Source organism: Erpetoichthys calabaricus, chromosome 1 (assembly GCF_900747795.2).
Source record: "Erpetoichthys calabaricus chromosome 1, fErpCal1.3, whole genome shotgun sequence".
NCBI classification, from domain to species: domain Eukaryota; kingdom Metazoa; phylum Chordata; class Cladistia; order Polypteriformes; family Polypteridae; genus Erpetoichthys; species Erpetoichthys calabaricus.
The window spans coordinates 188,189,696-188,214,123 of NC_041394.2; the positions used below are offsets into that span (position 1 = coordinate 188,189,696).

The following is a 24,428-nucleotide window of genomic DNA, read 5'->3' on the forward strand; positions in this document are numbered from 1 at the left end:
GTGCTCTCAGCTGCTTCCACATGTTATCAGTGACTGTTGGTCTCCCTGACCTTCTATTATGACCTTTCACAGTGGGTCTGCATCTCCTGTCTCATTTTGTTTATAATTCAGTATGGAACAGGCGTCTTTTGAGCAAGCAGCTTATTTGCAGTGCAAAGTCCATGCTTGAAACTCCTATTGTGAGAGAATAGCTCTAGTGTTTTTTAGCATATTAATTGTTGCAGCATTCTTATAGTAGTGACACTGTACTAGTAGTAATATTATCACATTTACAGAAAGCACTTAAATTCTGACTTTAATGTCCAACCAACATATAACACATCACCACTTTCTGGCTCCATCATAAACAAGAATGTTTTTGTGTTTGTTCTTGTATAGCTCATAAATCTTATTTTAATTATTGGTTTATTTTTGCTGCATTCCTTTTTCATTTTAAAAATTTGATCACAAAAAACAAACAAAAATATATTTAAATATTTATATATGTGTTTATTATTAATTTATTTAATCAAAACCACAAAACAACTTACCTGAATGTATTCCTTAGGGCCCTGTTTCCTTAGCACTTCTTTGTTAATGCTCCCTAGTCCTGAAACCTGGTGGAAAACACCTTCAGAAAAAGGTGTTACTTAATACATTCCTTGGCACACTTAAAAAATAATTGTATATGAACTTTTTAACTTTCTTGTTGTACTCTTTTCATCCATGTTGAAAAGGCAAAATGTTTTGTAATTGAGGGTTAGCAATCATTATAAAACTTGGATATTAGTGGTTTGATTAAATATAGTAAATGTCAAAATGCTCTTAATAACCTTGTAGCATCATCCATGGTGCACATATTCTTTGAAAATGTGATGAATACAGAAGCACAGATTGAAAATAAAATGTAAAAAATCAAGCATTTACACATTTCCAAACATTATCTAGGTGAAGTGGGGTGAAAAATTGTGTTGTGTATGTGTATAGGAATGTTTTTCATCAGCAATTTGAATACTGTGGGCTGATGCCATAGTGCAGTCATTAATGGTAGTGCTTCACAGATCAAGCATTCCAGGTTTAGAATCAGTGCCTCATCATTGTCTTTGTGTTTTTTACCCTGAGTGAGTAAGTGAGTCCTTCCTACATCCCCAAACACTTGCAGGTTAGGTGAATGGGTGATTCCAAATTAATGGCAGTTTATTGGTCTAAATCCTGAGAGAAATTCTGATTCTAGACTGGGCCAGGGCAACAACAAATTTACAGTAGATTATTGTAGGTAAAAGTACACAATTCACATTTTTTTGCCAAGCTACTTCTTACTCAGTTGATTTTTATTATTTGCAATCTTATTATTTAACAACATTAAAAATAAGTATGTGTGTGTCTGTGTATACTGTATATTCTGCCAGGTTATACCACATTACCCCTTGGCTATCTAAACTCTGTGCTGCCCACCTGCCCATGGATCTGCTCCTAGTTGCTTATTTATATGTAGTACATTTGTTAGACTTGTTACTACTACTGCTTTTTATTACAGTGATCCCTCGCTATATCGCGCTTCGCCTTTCGCGGCTTCACTCTACCGCGGATTTTATATGTAAGCATATTTAAATATATATCGCGGATTTTTTGCTGGTTCGCGGATTTCTGCGGACAATGGGTCTTTTAATTTCTGGTACATGCTTTCTCAGTTGGTTTGCCCAGTTGATTTCATACAAGGGACGCTATTGGCAGATGGCTGAGAAGCTACCCAACTTACTTTTCTCTTTCTCTCTCTTGCGCTTTCTCTGATCCTGACGTAGGGGGTGTGAGCAGGGGGGCTGTTTGCACACCTAGACGATACGGACGCTCGTCTAAAAATGCTGAAAGATTATCTTCACGTTGCTACCTTCTGTGCAGCTGCTTAGTGAAGCGACATGCTGCACGGTGCTTCGCATACTTAAAATCTCAAAGTGCACGTATTGATTTTTGCATGTTTGTTTGTTTTACTCTCTCTCTATCTCTCTCTCTCTCTCCCTGCTCCTGACGGAGGGGGTGTGAGCTGCTGCCTTCAACAGCTTTGTGCCTCGGTGCTTCGCATACTTAAGCCAAACAGCCCTATTGATTTGTTTGCTTTCTCTGTCTTTATGACAGTCTCTGTTCCTGACAAGCACTCCTTTGAAGAGGAAGATATGTTTGCATTCTTTTAATTGTGAGACAGAACTGCCATCTCTGTCTTGTCATGGAGCACAGTTTAAACTTTTGAAAAAGAGACAAATGTTTGTTTGCAGTGTTTGAATAAAGTTCCTGTCTCTCTACAACCTCCTGTGTTTCTGCGCAAATCTGTGACCCAAGCATGACAATATAAAAATAACCATATAAACATATGGTTTCTACTTCGCGGATTTTCTTATTTCGCGGGTGGCTCTGGAACGCAACCCCCGCGATGGAGGAGGGAATACTGTATTTGTTATTTGTTGTTGTTAGTTATTTATTTATTACTATCTACTTCAAATTATTACTGTCCATTTAGTTACCTATTATTATGTATGTACCTATTTAAAGTATTGTATATTTCTTTACCTGTCTTGCACTTGTCCTTTGTGTATTTATATATCTACTGCAGTACTGGGGAATGCTGTTTCGTGCCACTGTTTGCTGCAATATTGTATATGGGTAGAATGACAGTACAGCCATTTGACTTGATACTGGCATGTGTCTGTCTGTATATATATATGACACTATATTGGCAAAAGTATTGGGACACCCCTCCAAATAATTGAATTCAAGTGTTCCGATCACTTCCATGGCCACGGGTGTATAAAATCAAGCACCTAGGCATGCAGACTGCTTCTACAACATTTGTGAAAAAATAGGTCGTTCTGAGGAGCTCAGTGAGTTCAAGTGTGGTACTGTGATAGGATGCCAGCTGTGCAATAAGTCCATTCGTGAAATTTCCTCACTGCTAAATATTCCACAGTCACGGTGGTATTATAACAAAGTGGAAGCGATTGGGAACAACAGCAAGTCAGCCACGAAGTAGGAGGCCACGTAAAATCACAGAGCAGGGACAGCACATGCTGAGGCAGAAGTCGCCAACTTTCTGCAGAGTCAATAGCTACAGACCTCCAAAAGCTCAAGAACAGTGCATAGAGAGCTTCATGGAATGGGTTTCCATGGCCGAGCAGCTGCATCCAAGCCTTACATCACCAAGTGAAATGCAAAGCGTCAGATGCAGTGGTGTAAAGCACACCACCACTGGACTCTAGAGCAGTGGAGACTAGTCCTCTGGAGTGACGAATCATGCTTCTCTGTCTGGCAATCCGATGGACAAAACTGGATTTGGCGGTTGCCAGGAAAACGGTACTTGCCTGACTGCATTGTGCCATGTGTAAAGTTTGGTGGGGTTGTTTTTCAGGGGTTGGGCTTGGCCCTTTAGTTCCAGTGAAAGGAACTCTTAATGCTTTAGTATACAAAGCCATTTTGGACAATTTCATGCTCCCAACTTTGTGGGAGCAGTTTGGGAATGGTCCCTTCCTGTTCCAACATGACTGCACACCAGTGCACAAAGCAAGGTCTATAAAGAAATGGATGAACAAGTTTGGTGTTGAGGAACTTGACTGACCTGCACAGAGTCCTGACCTCAACCTGACAGAACACATTTGGGATGAATTAGAGTGGAGACTGCGAGCCAGGCCTTCTTGTCCAACATCAGTGCCTGACCTCACAAATGCTCTTCTGGAAGAATGGTCAAAAATTCCCATAAACACACTCCTAAACCTTGTGGAAAGTCTTCCTAGGAAGCTGAAGTTGTTATAGCTGCAAAGGGTGGGCCAACTCCATATTAAAGCTTATGTATTAAGATGGGATGTGATTAAAGTCCGTGTGTATGTAAAGGCAGGCGTCCCAATCCTTTTGGCAATATAGAGTATGTGTGTATACACTATATATATATACTGTGTGTGTGTGTATATATATATATATATATATATATATACACACACACACACACACACATACATGCATGTGTGTGTTTTGCAGAGATATTTGTTACTGAACACGTGTTTGGGCAAAAGCATTCTTGGAGCATGAACAATAATAGATGTTCAGCAAATTAAGTGTAGTTTCTGTAATTTAATACAAATTAATGGATAGTAATGTGCTGCTCAGCATGTCAGGTTTTTCAGGTTTCTGTTTGTTTTGTTACACATGAAAGGACTGAATTATTCTCTGAAAGATCTGCTTAAAAAAGAAATGGATATCCAAAATCAAGGCAAACACAATGCTGGAGACTGGGATTTATCAAGGAGTCATTTAATTTATTAAATAACCTTTGTTATTTTGAGTATTAAAGCAAGTGTTACTCTCATTTACTCTTGCTGATTTTTGGCTTATTTCAAAGTCACCATTTTTACATGTTTTAATGAAGTGCAAAAAGGTTAACTAGGCTTTGGGAATAGATACTGTACATTCTTTAACTGGGTTGCAGAACATATTCCAGTTTTAGAATTTTTGCAGAAAATCTGCAAAAAGCATACAGTATATATCATTTTTGGGAGAGCACTACTGAGGAGCATATTCTTATAGTGCTCTTTCTGTCTGTTGCCTCTTTTTTAATGGACAGAATTGTAGTTGAGGATGCAGTAGAGATTGTTTTATGTATTTCTTTATGTTCTTTGATTAATTGTTAATGTAGTTATTGCTAAAAATGTGTTATTTAGTTATATTTGTTCAAATAATATGGTGAAACAAGGTGTATTGTTAAAGTAGAGAAACTCCGTGATAAATTTTGACAAAAATAATTACACTGAATTCCTTATTGAGTTGGGATTTTGGAAGCACTAAAGCCTTTCACATTGAGCCAGCTCAGTGCCTACTTGGGGAATTATAAACTCTGGCAGATTATTTCTTTTTGGGCTCAGGGGATTAGGCAGTATCTAGCATCACCACAAAAACTGGTTCTTGTGCATCATAACAAATGATCCATCTGTTATGAAATATTGTGGATGCTTTCACTAGAAAAGAGACACTGTATTATTTATTCAGCTCTCATCAGTCAGAGGCCTGGTTACATTAGTTTGTGTGTATTGTATTATATGCAGTATGTATATTTTTTAATCAAAACTAATAGAGAGGATCAAAGGATACTCCCAAAAGGTTATACTAATTTTATTGGTATGATTTAAGATAGATGAATTATGTAAATTTTATCCCATCCTACATCAATAGAATATTTTACAGCAGCATTAAATTTATAACTGCTGTCTGAGATCTCAAGTTTGCCTTGCACAAATTTCTTGAGTTTTGCCAACTCCGTGAAGCAGGATACATAATAATCCTGGTGCTGAAGCTGCAGCCTGGTAAATGTAATACAGTTTTACTGTCTGATGTCTTATGTCAAAAGGTGTTAACAACATAGGCTTATTCACCAACTCTAAAGAAGATAACTGGGATTAAATCTAATTATCAGAGGATCATTTGTGGTTGGGCCTGTTTTGTATGTGGATATCATCTTGTGCTCTGTAACCTGGATTTTGCCAAAAGCAAGGGATCAGTTGTCATTTAAGCAATTTTTGCTCAAGTTCAGGACATGCTATATATGAGATCATGCTATAGCACACATTCAAGAAGTTCTTCAGTTTTGACCGACTCAATGAACTTCAAATAATTATTTCCTTTTCTAGCAACACTTCATAAAAAAAGTAACACATAACAGTAAAAGTGTGTAGTAGTATCTTGTAAATTCATTTAATAGTTAATAATTTAGTCAGATTATTTATTGTTTACATTTTGGTATGTTGGAGGTAACCATTTAGCAAGTGACATCTTCCATTGTGTGCATGTAATAATGGAAATGTGTACACTCAGTAAGAAAAGGATACAGTTTAATCTCACCTCCTGTGAACATAAAAAGATAGCTAAAGCAGATTTAGCAGACTTGCATTAGCAAAAAGTTTGTTTTTTGAATAAAATCTTTAAAACTGAAAATTTGTAATACTGCAATTAATAAACTTGTTTTCCGATATTTGCATAGTAAATAATAAGTTGTTTAGTGCCTTTTATGCAATATCAAATTACTGAGAATCCACTCAAAATATTTACAAACAGTTTGGGTTATCAAAAAAAGAAGACACCATAGCATTCTTACATGTAGAAGTAATACACGTAGTATTGACTTGTCAAAAAAACATGAGGATTTTCTTGTATGATTGTCCATACAAGATTAGTCAGGGCTTTCACACGAAAAAAAATACTTGTTAAAGAGAGTGTAATGTAGGTGAGTCAATATCAACATCTATGAGAAGTTACTGGCTATACCAAAATGATTACATATTGTGGGAACCAGCCTGGACACAGACAGGCAGACATCATTTAAAGCACCACAACACATTTATTTACACTATTTACAATATAAAGTGAAAACACACACAACCCACTTCACCCAAAAGTCCAGGCCTCTTTCCTCAATGCCTTTTCCTCAGGTCTGCGTCCACTCCTCTTCTCTGAGCGCTGTCTTTCTCCGCTCCCGACTCCAGCCATCGAATGGAGGGAGGCGGCCCATTTTAAGCTCACCCATACGTGCTCCAGGTGCCTCCCGATTAGCTTCTTCCAGCCCTTCCTGATGTGGCGGAAGTACTGGCTGCGCACCCAGAAGCACTCTGGGTGTCCCTGGTCTTCTTCCCCCCAGCACTTCCGGGTGTGGCGGAAGTGCTAAGGGCCAGGGCTCCACAGGCATTGGGGCGCCCCCTGGCGGTGACCACGGGCCCCTGTAGGGTTGAGCTTCTAATCTCTGTTCCCATGGACCCCAAAGCCACCAGGGCGGTCGCCCCCTCATGGTTTGGAGGAGGCATAAGCCCTCCTCCGGTCCTCCTGGGTGTCCCGGCTGGGTACCACCCTCAGCCACTTGCCACAGTGCCCCACCGCAAGCTGACACCCATAGGGGCCAGCGGCCAGTCCCACAAGGGCAGGTCTCTATTATTCTTTACGGGGCCGATTCCACTTACCTGCTCCGCTGCATCGCTCAGGCCGAAGACTCCAGCATCGTGCCAATCCACCCACTGTTGCAGCGTCATCACGGACTCGACTGCCTTCACCTCCAGCTCCTTCAATCCTCTACGGAGGACGTGTATAACTGCAAGAGCGACTCTGCGAGCTGAAGGCACTCCTCTTGCTCACAAAGAGCCGCGAGCAAGCACAATTCATTAGCCACACCCACCGACTGTGTCCTGTGGGGCCTCTCCATAGGCCCATTCGGGTCCTTCCCCGGCTTGGGACAGACATTTGTTGGTCCCGCCTTCAACGAATCAATGGTGGGCACGCAATACACACCGTCCAATCCCTTGCCTGTCTCAGGGAGGGACTTCCGGTCCGCGGCCATCTTGTCTCCCTCTCTCCTGGTGCAGCAACGTGCCTCCAGGCAACCTCGCGGCTCCTTCGCCGCAGATCCTCCTGCTGCCGCCACGCCGATGATGCCCCGCAGATCGGCACGCATCCCACCGACGTGGATCCAGGCAGTCCCTGCCTGCAACAGAAAACGCACGTTCGGCCCACCAGGGCCAACTGCCGTTGGGCAGGGCACTTACCTAAATAGAAGTATTTATTATTGGCAGAAGAGGTAATATTGACACTCAATGTTACAGCTGTGTTGCCCCTTAGAATCCATGCTGCAGCACACTATGAAATAAAATTGACAGCAATAATTTTGGCCTCTAAATTAAAACTGAAGGTAATTTTTAGATAGTTTCTTTTGCATTTATGGTTACAACATAAGTTTTTGAATGTAAATTGATCATGAAGTGGGTATGTTACACACACATACAGTACAAGGCCATCCATCCATCCATCCATTATCCAACCCGCTATATCCTAACTACAGGGTCACGGGGGTCTGCTGGAGCCAATCCCAGCCAACACAGGGCGCAAGGTAGGAAACAAATCCCGGGCATGGCGCCAGCCCACCGCAGCAGTACAGGGCCACAAATACAATTTTTGCATAAATCTAGAATTAATTCATAGAGTTATACAATACCTTACCTTCTACGTCAGAAGACTTTTGCTTATAAACATGATCACTGGTAATACCTGAGGCTCTCCTTGCTTGCTGTAATTAAGACTATAAGATTATTTTCAATATTCTGTGCTAGAAAGAGTCAGGAGACTGCAGTGTTAAAGGGTGCTGCCGCTTTTTGATGGCTCCAGAATAAAGATGTAGATCTGCCAAAATACGTTCTTCATCAAAAACATTTTCTAGACTGTCAGGTTAATTCTTCAATATAAATAAATTATACCTTATACCTTACAAAGTTTTGTGTATACTTAGTAATACCAATGTTAAGTGTTAAGAATTTTTCATTAGCAATCATTATTAAAATTACTTTTACCAACGAGCAATAATTTAATAGTTTTTTAATGAGTGTATTGCTTTTAGTGGAGCAGTAGACATCAATGCTTCAAAAAAAAGAGGATTGCAGTTAACTAATTTGTCTTTAACAGTAAAAGGAATAAGCCATGTAAGTTGGTAGAATGTATAATGTTCACAAGTATGTTTGATTATTTTTTGCCTCTCAGTTTAACAAGAAGCAAAGTAATTTATAAAAGTGTCACATAGAATATTCAAGGTCACATCTGTAAGGAACGGGTCGAAACCCATTTAGAATCCTAGTGGGTTTAGCACCTCTCGTTGTCCATAGCAGGTATATTCAGTGTTAGACTTTGACAACCTCTTTTCATCCTCAGTGTCCAGGCTATGTGCCTCTCTGCATGTCTTCTCGCAGAATTTAGGGAGTGCATGCCTCTTATCTTTCATATACGGCAGGCAAACAATGTTACTAGACATACACAACCTGTGTATGGGTCTCTTTAGTTACATAATTTGCACCTCTCTATGTACATAATAAGGACTTTACAGAGTGCACCCGCTTTAAATTTCACAAATGGCACCCCTAATGGATTGACCATCACCATTCTGAATTTTTGAGACACAGAGAAAATACAGGAGTAGAAAGAAAAAAAAAACAGGAGAAACCTCTAAGAAATCTACTCATAGTTTTAAATTGTAGCAAATTATATTTAAAATAAAAGTGATCTGTAGAAATTTTTTGTGAATAGTAATATTAGATTTTAGAAAGCTTTATAACAAATTCTACCTATTCAGGCAACTTTAATTTATGTGTGAACTACACAAAAAATGTAGGTTATCATTATTATATACTTTTTTTGTAATAGGAAAGACATGCCCAATAAACACAAGATTAATATAAACAAAATTTGTTCAAAGGGTGTCTCCAAAAATGCAGTATGAACAAAATAAAAGTGTTGTTAATTCAAGTTATTTGAATAGATAAAGTTTATCCCTGGATTGTGATGGCATATTCTGTGAATAGCACTATATAAAATAAAGGTAGATTGAAAGAGACTTATTGAGCAGAGTATGTGCGTTGTTTCCTGGTTGAAAGTCGAGCACATTTAGACAGAAGTACACAGCAGGAGCTCAGTACATGAACACAATGGGAGAGGGGCCAGCTCGTCAGATGCAACTTCTGTTAGCTAAGTGTATGCCTCCCAACTATTTGTGATCTTTTCTGACATATTGAACAATTTCAGTGTCCGGTACTAGAATTGTCACATTATGTCACCAGGTCAGTACCTAACAGCATCCTAAAACAGACAGTGGAAGCTATTATGCTAATGACAGAACTCATACTGTATATTAATTGAATGATGTGCACACCACAAAGAAGATGCAGGTTTCTGTCTGTAAAAAGTACATGCTTAGAGTGCAGTACTCTGTTACTAGATATTAGGAATCATTAGTTGCTATTTTTATTTGCATAGTTTGATCCACTAGTGAAGAAGTAGAATGTTTTAAGGGAACACCATAATCACGGTGTTGGCATGAATTAAAAGCACATCTGAGAATGTAAGAAGGTCAGTGTTTAATTACTGACAGTCCATTGCTAAAAATGTACTTCGCTGCCCTTTACTTAGCAGCAGTCTCCACAATACGTTCATAAAGGTGGCATGAAAAACAACAACATTTATTTATACAGCATATTTTCATACAAATGGTGTAGCTCAAAGTGCTTTACAAGATGAAGAAAGAAAAGTTTATATGAAACAAAAATAAGATTAGGCAATACTAAGTAACAAAGAATAAAGTAAGGTTAGATGGCCAGGAGAAAGAAAAAAACAAAAAATGGGTCTTGAGAAAAAAACAAAATATGTAGGGGTTCTAAGGCCAAGAGACTGCCCAGCCCCCACTGGGCATTCTACCTAACATAAATGATCTAAATCGGTCCTCATAGTTTTCAGGCTTCACATGAAAGAATTTGTTGATGATGGTCATGTGGACATCTGGGGTACTGATTTCAATCCATCAGTGTAGGGATTGCAAGGAGCCTGGTGACAAAGCACAGTAACAAATGACTGCAGGAAAAATGAGCTTGAAGACAAGTCCATGCAGCTGATAAAGTTTGACCTATGGGAATAATATTATAATTTAAGAAAATCATGTAAATAAAAAAGGAAATGTGGCAAAACATATGTTGTGAGGAGAAACTCTACAAACAAGTGACAAGAAACCTCAAAGCCATTTAATTAAAAGGTTACCTATACTGTGTAATCTATTGCAGCACATTATGTGAAACCCCTTGCAACACATCAAGGCAGAGTGGTAGATCTGAGGCTAAGGATCTGCGCTGAAATCTGGAAGGTTGCCAGTTCAAATTCTGTTACTGCCAGTAGGATCCTACTGTGTTGAGCCCTTCAGTAAGGCCCTTAACCTTAAAATTGCTCCAGAGGGCATTATACAATGACTGACCCTGAGCTCTGACATCCAAAGGTCATGCAAAAAGACAATTTCCCCTCAGGGGATTAATAAGTGTACCAAAAAAAAAAAAACAGCACCCACCCATAAGTCAGTATTAGCTGTTGCAGGCAGCAGTTAAGCTAGATATATTTTGATTTGGACATAGCAGTGGATGGTCTAGCCAAAAATCAATATCACGTTATACTTAAAAATTCAGACACTTTTGTTAGGTACTGGTATAATGTGTTTGTGTATACTTTTCAGACTGAAACATATTTTTTAAGAAACAGCATGTGTTAAAGATTACTTGAGCACATAATTGCATGTTTGTCCGCTGGTACTCAGATGGGTCCAGTATCAAGTACTGACCTCTCTGGCTTGAACCAAAGAAAGAGCGGCTTCTTTTTCTCTTACTCAAATCACAGTGAATCAAAAACCCTAAACAGCCACTCTCTGAGATGGGGAGAACAAAACCCTAGCTACATATAGTTGTCACTGTGTAGGTTTGTCAAAGCACTTTGATCCCCACACTTTGTCAAAGGCTTGTTTACACTGGAAGACAAATACTTTACTAAGCAAACATGAATGTGAGCTAAAGTCTATCACTGTTCTTTAAGTTTTAATTGGCATTTAAATTTATTTTTCAAAATACCAGCACGATTTGAATTCAAAATGCTTCTCTCACTTCTATAGTTACATCAACTATTGAATAAACATTCCAATAACTCTGTCTTTCCTGTTCCAAGGTTAGAGGTGGAATAAAACAGCTATAATGCGTAACAAATAAAATTAGGTCAAAGCACAGCATCCAGATGGTATTCCTCTAAATGTCCCAGTGACTGAAGTAGCACTTCAGTAAACTCATCTTTTAAGCAGATTCACTAAAACTAATATGATTATGGTGAATTGGTTTCCAATGACATGACTGAAGTAACTGGTTAGCATTTAAGGAGAAATTTCAGACTAAGTGATTGTAACCAGAGGATTGATATGACATGGTAACTAAGCTGTCTGATATGAAATGCCTCTTACTTCTGATATCACTTTGTTGCACTCCTGTGTAATTTAATCCTGCTTCAATCCTCTCATATTATAAGCCTAGATCAGACCTTTTGCAGACTGTCGCTCAAGAGAGATAAAACAGGCAATCCCTTTCTACATGTTTCAGCTGCTCAACCATGTGTCCCAGTTCTTAATGATCGCATAAACACCAACCCTTAAAGAATGACCTCCTTAAGAAACCCTTAGACTATTAACTAAAAAGTCATTAATTGCAGTGTGCAACATTTGTAACTACTTTCTGCTTCAGTTTTAAGTTCAATTGAGCAAGATTTACTATGATCAATTCTATTTTCACAAAAGCCTCCTTGTCCTCCTTTTGCTTTTAGGTAACAAAGTGTAAATGGCTGTTTTTAACTAAAGTTTGTCATTTTCCTAAACATATTTTACAGTGATGTGACCACTATAATTGGGCACTTGGGCATTACGATAAAATGTTATGAGCTTTCTTTAATTCCCAGTAAATCAGATTTGGGAATAATACTCTGAAGATCGCCTTCTTTTTCTAGTACCTAAGAGTGACTCGAAAACTTTATTTTCTGTAAACATAGAAATGTTCAATAATGATTACTATTAGACAAATGTATGCTGTAGGTTGCTAATGATTTTCGTAAGCAATATCTCCAAGTACTGTGTTTTCTAGAAGTAAATTAACAAAACAAATGGGATTGATTTTGTTTTTTTTGTGGCTCTTTTTCAGCTCTGTGGATGTGGGCTGCTTGGAGTAGGAATCTGGCTATCTGTCTCACAGGGAAGCTTTGCCACTTTTTCACCCACCTTCCCATCACTCTCTGGTGCCAACCTTGTAATTGCAATTGGCTCGATTATCATGGTGACAGGTTTTCTTGGATGCTTGGGTGCTATTAAGGAAAACAAGTGCCTCCTTTTAAGTGTAAGTAATCTTTTTTAATTTTTAAATTGAAGACCAATAAAATGCACAAGCTGCCCTTTAAAGTTCGATTAAAAATGGTTAGATTAGTATTATCTTTCCTAATTTCTTCCTTTCTACCTCAGAAATCTATCCCCAGGAACTGCTGAAAGGTTGTCAATATATGTATAAAGTAATACAGTAAATCATTCCCTTAGACTGGTAAATATAATTTTTTATTCTCTTAAAGAAACAATATGAAAATGTCTGATAAGATTTGCTCATACAGTTCATCAGCATCACAAAACATGCCCTTCAGTAAGCCTATCTGTGCTATCTGTAATAGACACAAGTCAAGAACCGCAGATTGCATCTATCCAGCTTTACTCATACAGGGTAAAGTTAAAGTCAACCAAACCACACATCTATGGGATGTGGGTGAAAACACAGAGTAGTGGCTCTGAGGCTAAGGATCTGTGCTGGTATCCCGAAAGTTGCCGGTTCGAATCCCCGTCACTGCCAAAAGAGATCCTACTCTGCTGGGCCCTTGAGCAAAACCCTTAACCTGTAATTGCTCCAGGGGCGCTGTACAATGGATGACCCTGCACTCTGACACCAAGGGGTATGCGAAAACTAACAAATTCCTAATACAAGAAATTGTAAAAGGAGAAATAAAGAATAAAAAAATATAATATACCTGTAGCTTCATTCAAATCAATGTATTTTAAATTTGTTATATTATGTTAGAAGACAGAATTAAAGTGTTTACTTTATATACAAAGGAACTTGCATATTCTTGACTGCGTGGGGTTTTCTCTGGGTATTCCTGTATACCTCCAGATCATTTGGCAGTGCTAAATCTTACCCTGTATGAGTGGGCATAAATAGATCCTACAGTGGACTGACACACTGTACAGAGGTAGTTCCTGCATTACACCAGTGATCACCCCAAGACTAAAGCCATGATAATTGCTATCAGATCAAGCACATTCCTGTTTTCAGATATTTTTGGAGCCTGCTTTCAATATAAAGTACATTACATGTGCTGGCTACTGTTGGTCTGATACTAAAATGTTGACTTTGATAATACCAATACCAAGACGATACCAAAGCAAATAATGGATTCCGTTTGCTCCTGCCTGCATTCTCCCACTCCCACAGCAGGTTTAATTTAGCAACTGACCACATTCCCACTTTTTAAAAGGAACTTGAACTAGGCACAAATAAGTTTTGAAACAGCTAAATCTATAAAGGGAAATAAATCATACAGATGCAAGTAAATCTCTTTATGACAGTTTTTTTTTTTCGTTTTAATAATACAGAGCTCATCTTCTGATATAATCTTCAAAAAATAAAAGATGAATAGATAAATGGTGACTAGACATCCTCATTTTTTCCCAAAAGTGTTCTGTTTTTGAGACTTTAAATAGCAGTCTGACTGATATTTTTAAAATCCCAAAAATTGTCCTGGATTTTTGTCTTCATCTTTATTTAGACTGTGTAAACAAATAGCAGACTTACATATTTTGTCAGATCAATGTTCGACACACACACACACACACACATATATATATTTTTTTAAACCTATGATCAGTGTAATTTGCATGCAGTGTCACATTTGAAGATCAGCACATATGGCAGTTTTACTCTGGTGACAGCTAGGAGGATTGGACAGAGCCACAGTACTGTTCAGTACCAACTTACAAGTACAAAAGGTGCCCAAAAATGACAATGTACATCTACAAACAAGTAAAATAATAATAATACTCCGGTTTTTGACTTGTATGTAATTAAAAGAAACCTGAATGTGCAATCAGGAGAGCTGTCAAGTGCCACTTACAGTTCATGTTCATTCTGAAGAGCACAAAACTGCTTTTAAGATCATAAGAAGTGACAGACCACTTCATGAGACTTAACTTCATTATATTTCAAACAGATCTCAAAAAACTTTTATAATCTTCTCCTATGTTATAATGCATGTAGCAATCTTCATTTGTATTTCAGATGTTGTCAGTACTCTCTTAAAAAAATGTTATTATGAAAGAGAAATAACAGCCTTACAAGTCCTTAAAGGGTTTACTAAGTAACTGAATATAAACTAAACCATTTAAAATCATTGATTTGTTTAATTAGAAAAATTAATAAAGACCCATTGTATATGAAGGCATGAGTCAATTTCGATTATATTCCTCCTCTGGTCCTCTTCTTTGAAAAACAAAATCTAGTCACCCTAATTTGCTGTACGTGCCACAAGACAAGAATGTAAAATATGCACAATTCATAAGCACACATGCAAGACATGAGCTGACCACAGCACAACAGATGCTGGCCCTATACATTATCTATCTGTAAAGCAGAAAAAAGTCGCAATTTAGTCTAATCCCATCTGTTATTCATTGTTTACCATTCAGTGCTACAAACTTATCAAGTCACAGTCCAGACACTCTTTGCATCTGTGGCATTTTTATTTATTATTTTTAAATAACTAATTCCTACGCGTCTTGTGATTTTCTGTAAAATTTCTTTAAAATTTTTGTCTGTATCATTTGTTAACTTAGTAGTTCCCTGGTAAACACACTGCCAGGAGTTTTTCATTTTGGTTTTTGTTGTTGCTGTGCCCACAGCCATTGTCATTACCATAATGATAATGTATAAAAAAAATGCTCAGAGTCATTAACCTTTGTTCAATTTTATTCAAATATTTGTTTACTTTTAATTTAAATATTCAAACCTTATTTGTTGGCTAATTCAACAGTCTTAATATTGACAGAAATACTTGGTTAAGCAAAAGGTTCAAAATAATGAACAGGATTCAAACATGGTCTTCTTGGTTGAAAGGCAGGTGTGCAACCATCATGCCACCATCAAAACCTGTATAGTGCTGTTTGTCTGTCAGTAAATCACATTGTAGTATTTCTTACCACTCACTCTGACCCTGAGCCATCTCTACTGTATGTTTCAGGTAAGGCCAAAAGTTGTATGTCAAAAACCTAACTTATTGTATGAGTACCTGTGTACCAGATTTCCAGTTAGTGACTTGAAAACCAAAGCTGTATATAAAGAACAAACACGCAAATAGAGCTTATGCTTTATAGGTACTGACTCACATACTGTTTACTAAAACAGTCAGTGCTGACTTTCTCTGTAAAGATGTACATACTACAGAACCAGATGGACATTGAAATGTACAGCCCAAGGAAAGTATGCAACATCACTAGTCACCCACATACTGTAGGCGGCTAAAAGGCTGGAATTACAGACAAGCAGTACGATTTCCATTTCAAATTGGATATCCAAGATTAGCTTTAATTAATTTAGCAAGTGCAAAAAGCAAACTAGTCTTGATAACAAGCCTGTAACAGTAAATAACTAACTGTAGAAATCTAAATAAGCAAAAGGTAATTCTTCACCAAAAAAAGTTAGCAATGCAGCATTCTGGCTGTTTGAAACATTCTTGTCCTAGTAAGTTTGAAACAAACTACCCAGTCATATTGTATAATGAAATGTTTAATTTATATATTAATAATATTTTCTAAATGGACCATTCATGTTTATATGCTTTTATAAGTCCTACAACATTGCATTTTAGTAATTTTATCATCTTTAACTATCATTGTTGACATTTGGGGGCTTAAATGACTGTGTCTGAAGTGTGTTTTTAACTTTTTCAAGGTCATAACTTATCATACCTCCAACAGTTTTCACAAGGTTGGTGGTATATGTACTTGTTGAAATCTGTTTGCTTTGCTAATTCACTGAACTCCATTTGAAAATAAGCGTGTCATTTTTCCCCTTAATAACACAGGACTGTGATTGCATATCCTATATTAGATGTGTCATGATGGTCATCGTCATCATCATCTTCATTTTGCTTTTTCTGGTGAGGGTCACAATAGTACCACAGTGAGCTGGGCTGAACTAGCCTGCTTATCTTTGTCAACTTTCTCAAGCTTCTCTCTGGGAAATACTCGGCCACTCCCAGGAAAGTCGGGAGATGAAATCCTTCCAGCATCTCCAGGGTTTGCCTCTCACTTTTCCCCTACAGGCCATGCCCAAAACACCATTCAAGGGCAGCACCTGAAGGGTATCCTAACTTCTTTCCCAATCCACCTCAGCTAATTCATTTTATTCTGAAACAACAGTGGTTCTACTTCAAGGGCCTGTCATATTGCGGAGTAACCTAATTTTGGCCACTTGTATACATAATATCATTTTGTCAGTCTTAGAAACACTATATTATACATTTTATTCAAGTGTAGTATCGGAAGTTATTCACTTTAGGTTACTTATCCTGTAATGTGTTTTTCCCTCTCTGTTTCAGTTTTTCATTGTCCTATTGATTATTCTTCTGGCAGAATTGATTTTGCTGATCCTCTTCTTTGTTTATATGGACAAGGTAAGAAACCTGATGTGACATCTGAGCTGTGAAAAACTGAACCAATAAAAGATTTTGATGTTAACTTCATGCCACTGTTTACTGCTGCTGTTACATTTTAAAGGGGAAATATTTTCTGACATGATTTGTGTTGATTTCATGTTACACTCCTCAAAAGCTAAAATATTAAAAAGTTATGCATAGACTTTGGGTATGCACACTTTAACTGAAAACTGATGCTTCATTTCTGTAATTAAGTAATTTTCCATGATTTAGACAAGGATTGTGCCATTAGAGGATACTATGTAATTCAGTTCCTTCCAGGTCACGCTGGGATGGAAAAAAGAATAATTATTTGCTGTTTCCTCATGTGTACTGTTTCATTTGTGTAGACAAGGAATTCTCATGACCTTTCCTGTGACTTATAAATGTGGGGGATAGTTGTTAAAAGGGGCAGTCTAAAAACAAATTTGCAGGCTGTTTGCAATCATGAGAACTGGGTAACTAGGCCAGTTCAAACATTTTAAATCTTCTGTCACATTGCTGTAAATGTATGTACTCATACTCTAAATGGAAATTTTGAAATCTGCATTACTCAGTTTGCACACCATTGGCAGGAAATCATAGATTGGCACACTGAATGACTCAATAAAACACTGTGTGTTTATTTCTTTTCATGATATTCCTTTCAAATCAACAAATATTTGTGTAAATACTATAACTAAAAACTTTTGAATGGGCATACAATATTTTTTTGTGATGTGGTATACATCTGGTTGTCACTTTTGCTGGGGCACAATAGTTTGTTTTTATTTTCTTAAGAGTAAACCAAAACCCCCTCTCCTTCAGTTGGTCATTTCACACTCTAGCCAAACTACCTTCCTGCCATTCCCAGGTAAAGAAAGCTTGCATCCATAACTCTAAACTCAGTGTGCTATCATCTGATGTGGTAGGAGATCATTCCTGGTCTTCCTCCAATCCTGCAGAGCACATTAGTATGCACAGAATAGTTACTTCCATAAACATCTTGGATACACACCACCACTGTGACCCATCCTCCTCCCAATAAAGTATGGAGTGTTGCTGCCACCCAGTGCCCTATCACCCTTCTCCATCCTGTTCCTTTCTACTATGTCTACTATACCATCAGACAACTTGTTATACTAATTAGGCTCAATAGCCATTTTGTGGGGACAGTTAACAGCAATTTTCTAAAGACCAGGGGCCTTATGTATAACGGCGTACGTAGAACACACACTATAACATGGCGTAAGCACAAAAGCGGAAATGTTTGTACGCACAAAAAAATCCAGATGCATAAGTCTGTGTAAACACCAACTTCCACGTTCTTCCGCTACATAAATCCCGGTCAGCATGAAAAGTAACGCACGTGCACGCGCCTGCTGTCCCGTCCCGTCTCCTCCCAGAATTATGCCTCTTTCAATATGCAAATCAATATAAATAGCCCTTAAGTCACTGTGAAAAGGTGAGTCGTAGCCCACTGTCTGAGTATCATATGAAAGCTTATTAGGGTACAGAGGAAAAAAATAGGCACACAGTGGGGTAAAAAGCACAAAATGTCAACTTTAATCTCGAAATTTCCACTTTAATCACGTAGTTTATTTTGTCATTAAAGTAGAACATCATAAACTTCATATTAAAATCATTTAATTTATTAGTTTCTCAAATCCCATCGTAACTAAAGTAGCATGTTAAATGCTTTGTTTTGTATTTGATCTTCTGTGTGCTCTATGTGTGTGAATCACTACGTGCTTCTTAAACCGGCTTTCTCTTCCTCCAACAGGACACAGAATCCATTACATTCGTGATATTACAGCTGTCTGAATATTTAAAATACTGAGATGTACACTTGATATCATTTTTATGATGATAGGATTTAAAGCATGCTATTAAACATGGGAACACGGTGCCGCCGTGATTGTTCATGCCTCACGCAGGATGCTTGCTGCACCGTGCGCGACCTTCGATGAAATAATTTATTGCAGCAGTACTGTCCCTTTCAAACGTACAAACCCCCAATTCCTGTCCTTACTATTCTTTCTCCAAATACCCAATCGCCACACAATCAGCACTGTAATAGACGTTAAGCCATCTGTAAGCTTATAACGCCGATTCTTCAAAACTTTTAAGGAACATTGAAATATCTTCGTAGTACATGTTAAATTATTCTAACCATCCAGTGTCGCGCCAGTCCCAGCAAGAATACAGTGCGAGGCAGGAACAATCCGTGAACGGAGCGCCAGCTCCTTGTTAGCGCTGCGACACCGTGTCCTCACATGTTAATTTATTAACAATATAGATTATTTAAATGAAGATAAAGTTTTATCTGTATATTATAATAAAGCATATTTTGCTGCATTTCATCTTAAAAATGATATCGTCGTCATATGTAAATATGTGCTTTATAAAGTGGTTCAAATTGTGCAATATTATAACTGTATCGCAAGTTTACAGTAAGGTGATTGTACTTAAAGGAGCACTTGATGGACTGATTGAGTGCATTTATAGTTCTTGGGATGAAACTGTTTCTGAACCGCAAGGAAAGGCTCTGAAGCATTTGCCTTATGAGAGCAGTTCAATAGACAGCATGGCTGAGGCAGCGTGTGCTTGATGCTGTATACTGATAATTCTCTTTCCGATCAGCTGCTGTACAGCTGTGATTCCACACGCAGATACAGTGATATAAATACTCCGAGTGGTGCAGTGAGAGTAATATGGAAAAAGATGATCCGCTATGTCAACCCCTAACGGGAGCAGCTGAAAGGAGAAGAAGAAGGTGCAGTGAGAGTAACCACGCTAAAGCAGCTATTGTATTTAGAATAATTTGACCATTCTGTGGACCATTATATTGTTACAGGTTAATTACAATCAGATGCATTAAACTAATAAACAATATGTGGTTAATTTCAGTGTATTTATAAAGCCACGTCAGGGATGTGGATCTAAAAAAAGAAAGGGAATTCACACTGGAACAGTAGCACTGCTTTGATGCTGGGTGCCACCAGTCTGCAAAACAGAGTGGAGAACTTGCGTACGCCAGGGTATGAGCTACCGTGGAAATGTGCATGGCTTTACGCCAAGTTTAGGTTTTATACATCGCGATTTGAATGTGGAAACATTTGTACGCAACATTTTTGTGCATACGCACCATTTATACATGAGGCCCCAGGGTGGCATGAGCAAAAGTTTAATGTTATGTTCCTCTGTGACCACTACTTTCTATTTTGTAATATCATTTTCTGTTCATATGTGATAATCTGAAATTTGTATGCATCATGGCACACATTTGAAAATGTGCTTATTAAAGTGTCATGTTTTTTAAATTATTCGGGCACAATCTATTTGTTCATTCATTCATGAAACTGAACAAATATATTTTGCTAATCACTAGTAATTAAAAAAAATTGAGCGAACAACTTAACCGTGTATCTGTTTTCAATGCATAGTACATCCATTTAAATTACACAAATCTTTCAAACTTGATTTAAAGGTGTCATGAATTACAAGTCTGTATTTACATGTTAATCTAAAAGGAGAGTCACATTCTGGATGACTTTTCATTTATTCTCTCCTGATTGAATCTACTTAATCCACCAGAGCCAAACCCAGCAGCATCAAGTGCAAGTCAGAAATCAAAACCAGACATAAAATAGTTATTTCTCAAAATAGATAAAATAATACTAGAAATTAAGAATAAAAAACAACAAAATTGCTGCACCAATCAAAAGCTTGAAGCTCTCTTCAAAAAAAGCTAACGACAGAGAGCAAGGATAATAAAATGTTTAGGCTGACCTTAGAGTCTGATGAGGAAGACTCAGTGTTAAACACTGAGTTGATCTCCATAGCTGGATGCAGTGAGCACCAAAGTTCACGTTATTTAACACACTTTACACACCAGTGTGTATATTTATTTACACATTTTCGAAAAAGCTAATTTTCTGGCTATTCCTGCTGTGCAGTCATCACACCTTTACATAGCACTGTGAATATAACCAATGTAATTTTTCAGAATACTCAAATTGTTACTCATTTTGTCAACTAGATGGCGGACCTAATTCCTCCACTTTGTCTCTGGAGCTTTACACTGATTCAGCAACTTCAACTCTAATCAAACATTAATGCTTTCTTCTTCTAGGTCATTTGTTAAAATATTTGGTTGCTAAGATTTGCTTTGCTGTGTGTCACAAACCAAATTACTTCAAAGCAAGCAACCAACAAACTATGCACCCTAATGTCAATGTTCAGATGATTTGCCTTTTGGTTTTCTGTGCCGATTTTTAATAATTGATTACCATAAAGAGGGCCATTGTGCTGTCCGTCTATTTTAAACTTTCAGTACATGGATTTCCTGACTCTCATCTTTGTGCTAAAACGTAAAGTTGGCCATTACCACCTCAGAGGGGAGTGATGGCCAATAGTAGGCTAATTGGTATATTTACATTTTGTTTCCACCCTTTTTGTATTTTATTTCAGTTACTTTTCAAGTATCCAGTTTTACTTTCTATTTAGTTTGGTTTTCACTCAACTTTTAGTTTAGTTTTTATTTTGTTTTAACATTTTTTTGTCATTTTAATTATTGTTTAATGATAATAAAATCAGTTGCCTTAACAACAGCCACATTAACCTCTGCATAATTGTGTCTTCTGTTTTAACAATATTTAAGAACATTGTTTTGGTAATGGAAGATTTTAAATTTAAAGAAAATATGTTCTTTGATTTTAGTTTTATGTAGGTCAATGGTTGGCATTAAACAACACCATGCTAAATTATCTTGATACTAGACTTGTTGCTGTCTATAACACACGCTTGCACAAAAAGTTGGTTAATTTTGGTTAATCCAGTTTCTCGATAAGAACATATACAGTACAAGAAAATTGTTTGTTATATTCTTGTCTACTCTTTCATTTCGCCATTCTCCAGATATCTTGTAATTTGTGTATGGTTACCGTTTGAAGGCCAGTCACAAGGTAGGGTCATATTCAGTAAATTTGTTGAAAGGCATCTATGCTAGATAACCGAGGCATGTGTCCTCAAGGTGAGAAAAAATAGACTGTAGGTCTATCAAGCATTTCTGATAAATGATTTTCCCATTAATGCTTTTAATTTTACACATTGTCACCAAGCTAAGCTGATTTGTCTGTTTCATCTAGAAAGGAGAACAGTCATACAAGGTATTATTTTTTCATGAACTTTCAGAACTTTTCCCCACTAGTTACTTGTGGCTTCAAGTTTCTTTTGTGGAGTTTTTTTTATTTCTGACTCACACTCGTGCTTTTTGGAGCAGTATTAGGGAGCAGATGGATGGACGGAAGGTTATTCATCCTCTGTTTTGCAGCAAAGATTTGTGTTTACATTCTGCTGGGGTTTAATAACATTTGCATGTTATGCAAATATCACAAAATGGCCATTTCTTAGGAAAAGTCTGAATAAAATTAGTAATCACTGCTGCATGTCTGAAACGTACTGATTCTTAAAATGCCATCTCTTTTGAAGATGTAGTGTAAAAGAACAATATATATACTATACTGACAGGGGCACCCAGTGCTACCTGGGTTGTGAGCATCAAGTGGCGCTGCTCATGATTGGGACATTAACTAAAGATGGAATCTAGACATAGCCTGTGATGCATCTCTGCACAAATGGCAAATCCATGCAAAGATTGGTGGATTTAAGGTAGTGTAGATTTGCATACTGAGCAAACACTCTTACTCAGACACAAATTTGGCTTTATTTATTAGATGCAGAGTCCGTCTAAGAATGCCTCTTTATTTCTTAGCATGTCCAATCTGCACCAGAGCCATAAAGGTAACTTAATGTACATACAGTAGTTAACTTCACTTAGTGGTTGTTTAATTACGTACTTCTGCTTGTTAATGCATGTAACCTGCACCTCCAAACAGCCAGTTGCAGAGCTCTTACTCCAATAAGTATAGCATGCCGACACCTTCAGGAGGTTTACTTGTTGTTTACTAGTCATTAGAATGGGCTGAACCAATTATCTCAGTGATTTTGACCACGTTGTGGCCAGATGTGGAGTTTCCGTTGCCTTAGAAATACAGCACTTCTAGGGTTTACACTCACTACCTTCTCTACAGTTTCCAGAAAACATTTCACTCAGACATGTTTCTGCAAACAGACATGTTAGTGACATGGTTTAGGGGAGAATAACTAGACTTTTTCAAGCTAACAGAAAGGTGATAAATACTCAAATTACATGCCTTTACAATAGTGTTGTGCACACCTTTCCATCAGCATCAGCGTCTTTTGTTTTATAAATGCGTTAATCAGCACAAGCAGTAAGCAGCCTGCTAAACCCATCTCCAACCCCCCCCCCCCCCCCCCCCCCCCCAACCAGCAACCTTGACGGTGCTCAGCTTGGGCACAAAGTTCTCCCAGCTCGAGCCAAGACTCCTTGTCTGCGTGTGAGGTGCCTGGAGTTGTATATGGTAAATAATACAGTATACAGTAATCCCTCCTCCATCGCGGGGGTTGCGTTCCAGAGCCACCCGCGAAATAGGAAAATCCGCGAAGTAGAAACCATATGTTTATATGGTTATTTTTAGAATGTCATGCTTGGGTCACAGATTTGCGCAGAAACACAGGAGGTTGTAGAGAGACAGGAACGTTATTCAAACACTGCAAACAAACATTTGTCTCTTTTTCAAAAGTTTAAACTGTGCTCCATGACAAGACAGAGATGACAGTTCTGTCTCACAATTAAAAGAATGCAAACATATCTTCCTTTTCAAAGGAGTGCGCGTCAGGAGAGAGAGAACAAAGCAAGAAGTCAAAAAAAAAATCAATAGGGCTTTTTGGCTTTTAAGTATGCGAAGCACCGCCGGTACAAAGCTGTTGAAGGCGGCAGCTCACACCCCCTCTGTCAGGAGCAGGAAGAGAGAGAGAGACAGCCACAGAAAAACAAAGTCAAAAATCAATACGTGCCCTTTGAGCTTTTAAGTATGCGAAGCACCGTACAGCATGTCCTTCAGAAAGCAGCTGCACACAGCCCCCCTGCTCACACCCCCTACGTCAGCGCAAGAGAGAGAGAGAGAGAGAAAGTAAGCCGGGTAGCTTCTCAGCCATCTGCCAGTAGCGTCCCTTGTATGAAATCAACTGGGCAAACCAACTGAGGAAGCATATACCAGAAATTAAAAGACCCATTGTCCGCAGAAACCCGCGAAGCAGCGAAAAATCCGCGATATATATTTAAATATGCTTACATATAAAATCCGCGATGGAGTGAAGCTGCGAAAGGCGAAGCGCGATATAGCGAGGGATCACTGTATCGTTATTTTGAATACATGTATTTCATGTGTTCTGAGTCTACAAAGATCTGGGTA

The 24,428-nt window shown here is 38.0% G+C and overlaps 1 protein-coding gene across 3 annotated transcripts in view; it reads left to right on the plus strand.

Annotated features, from left to right (window-relative positions):
- The window catches only part of LOC114658133 (tetraspanin-9-like), a 318,249-nt gene that overhangs the window by 273,703 nt on the left and 20,118 nt on the right, over window positions 1–24,428 (plus strand). For all 3 annotated transcript variants that reach the window (XM_028810215.2, XM_028810207.2, XM_028810197.2), the window contains 2 exons: window positions 12,525–12,716; window positions 17,014–17,088. In XM_028810215.2, the coding sequence (XP_028666048.2) occupies window positions 12,525–12,716; window positions 17,014–17,088 (267 nt within the window). The remainder of the gene's footprint in view (window positions 1–12,524; window positions 12,717–17,013; window positions 17,089–24,428) is intronic.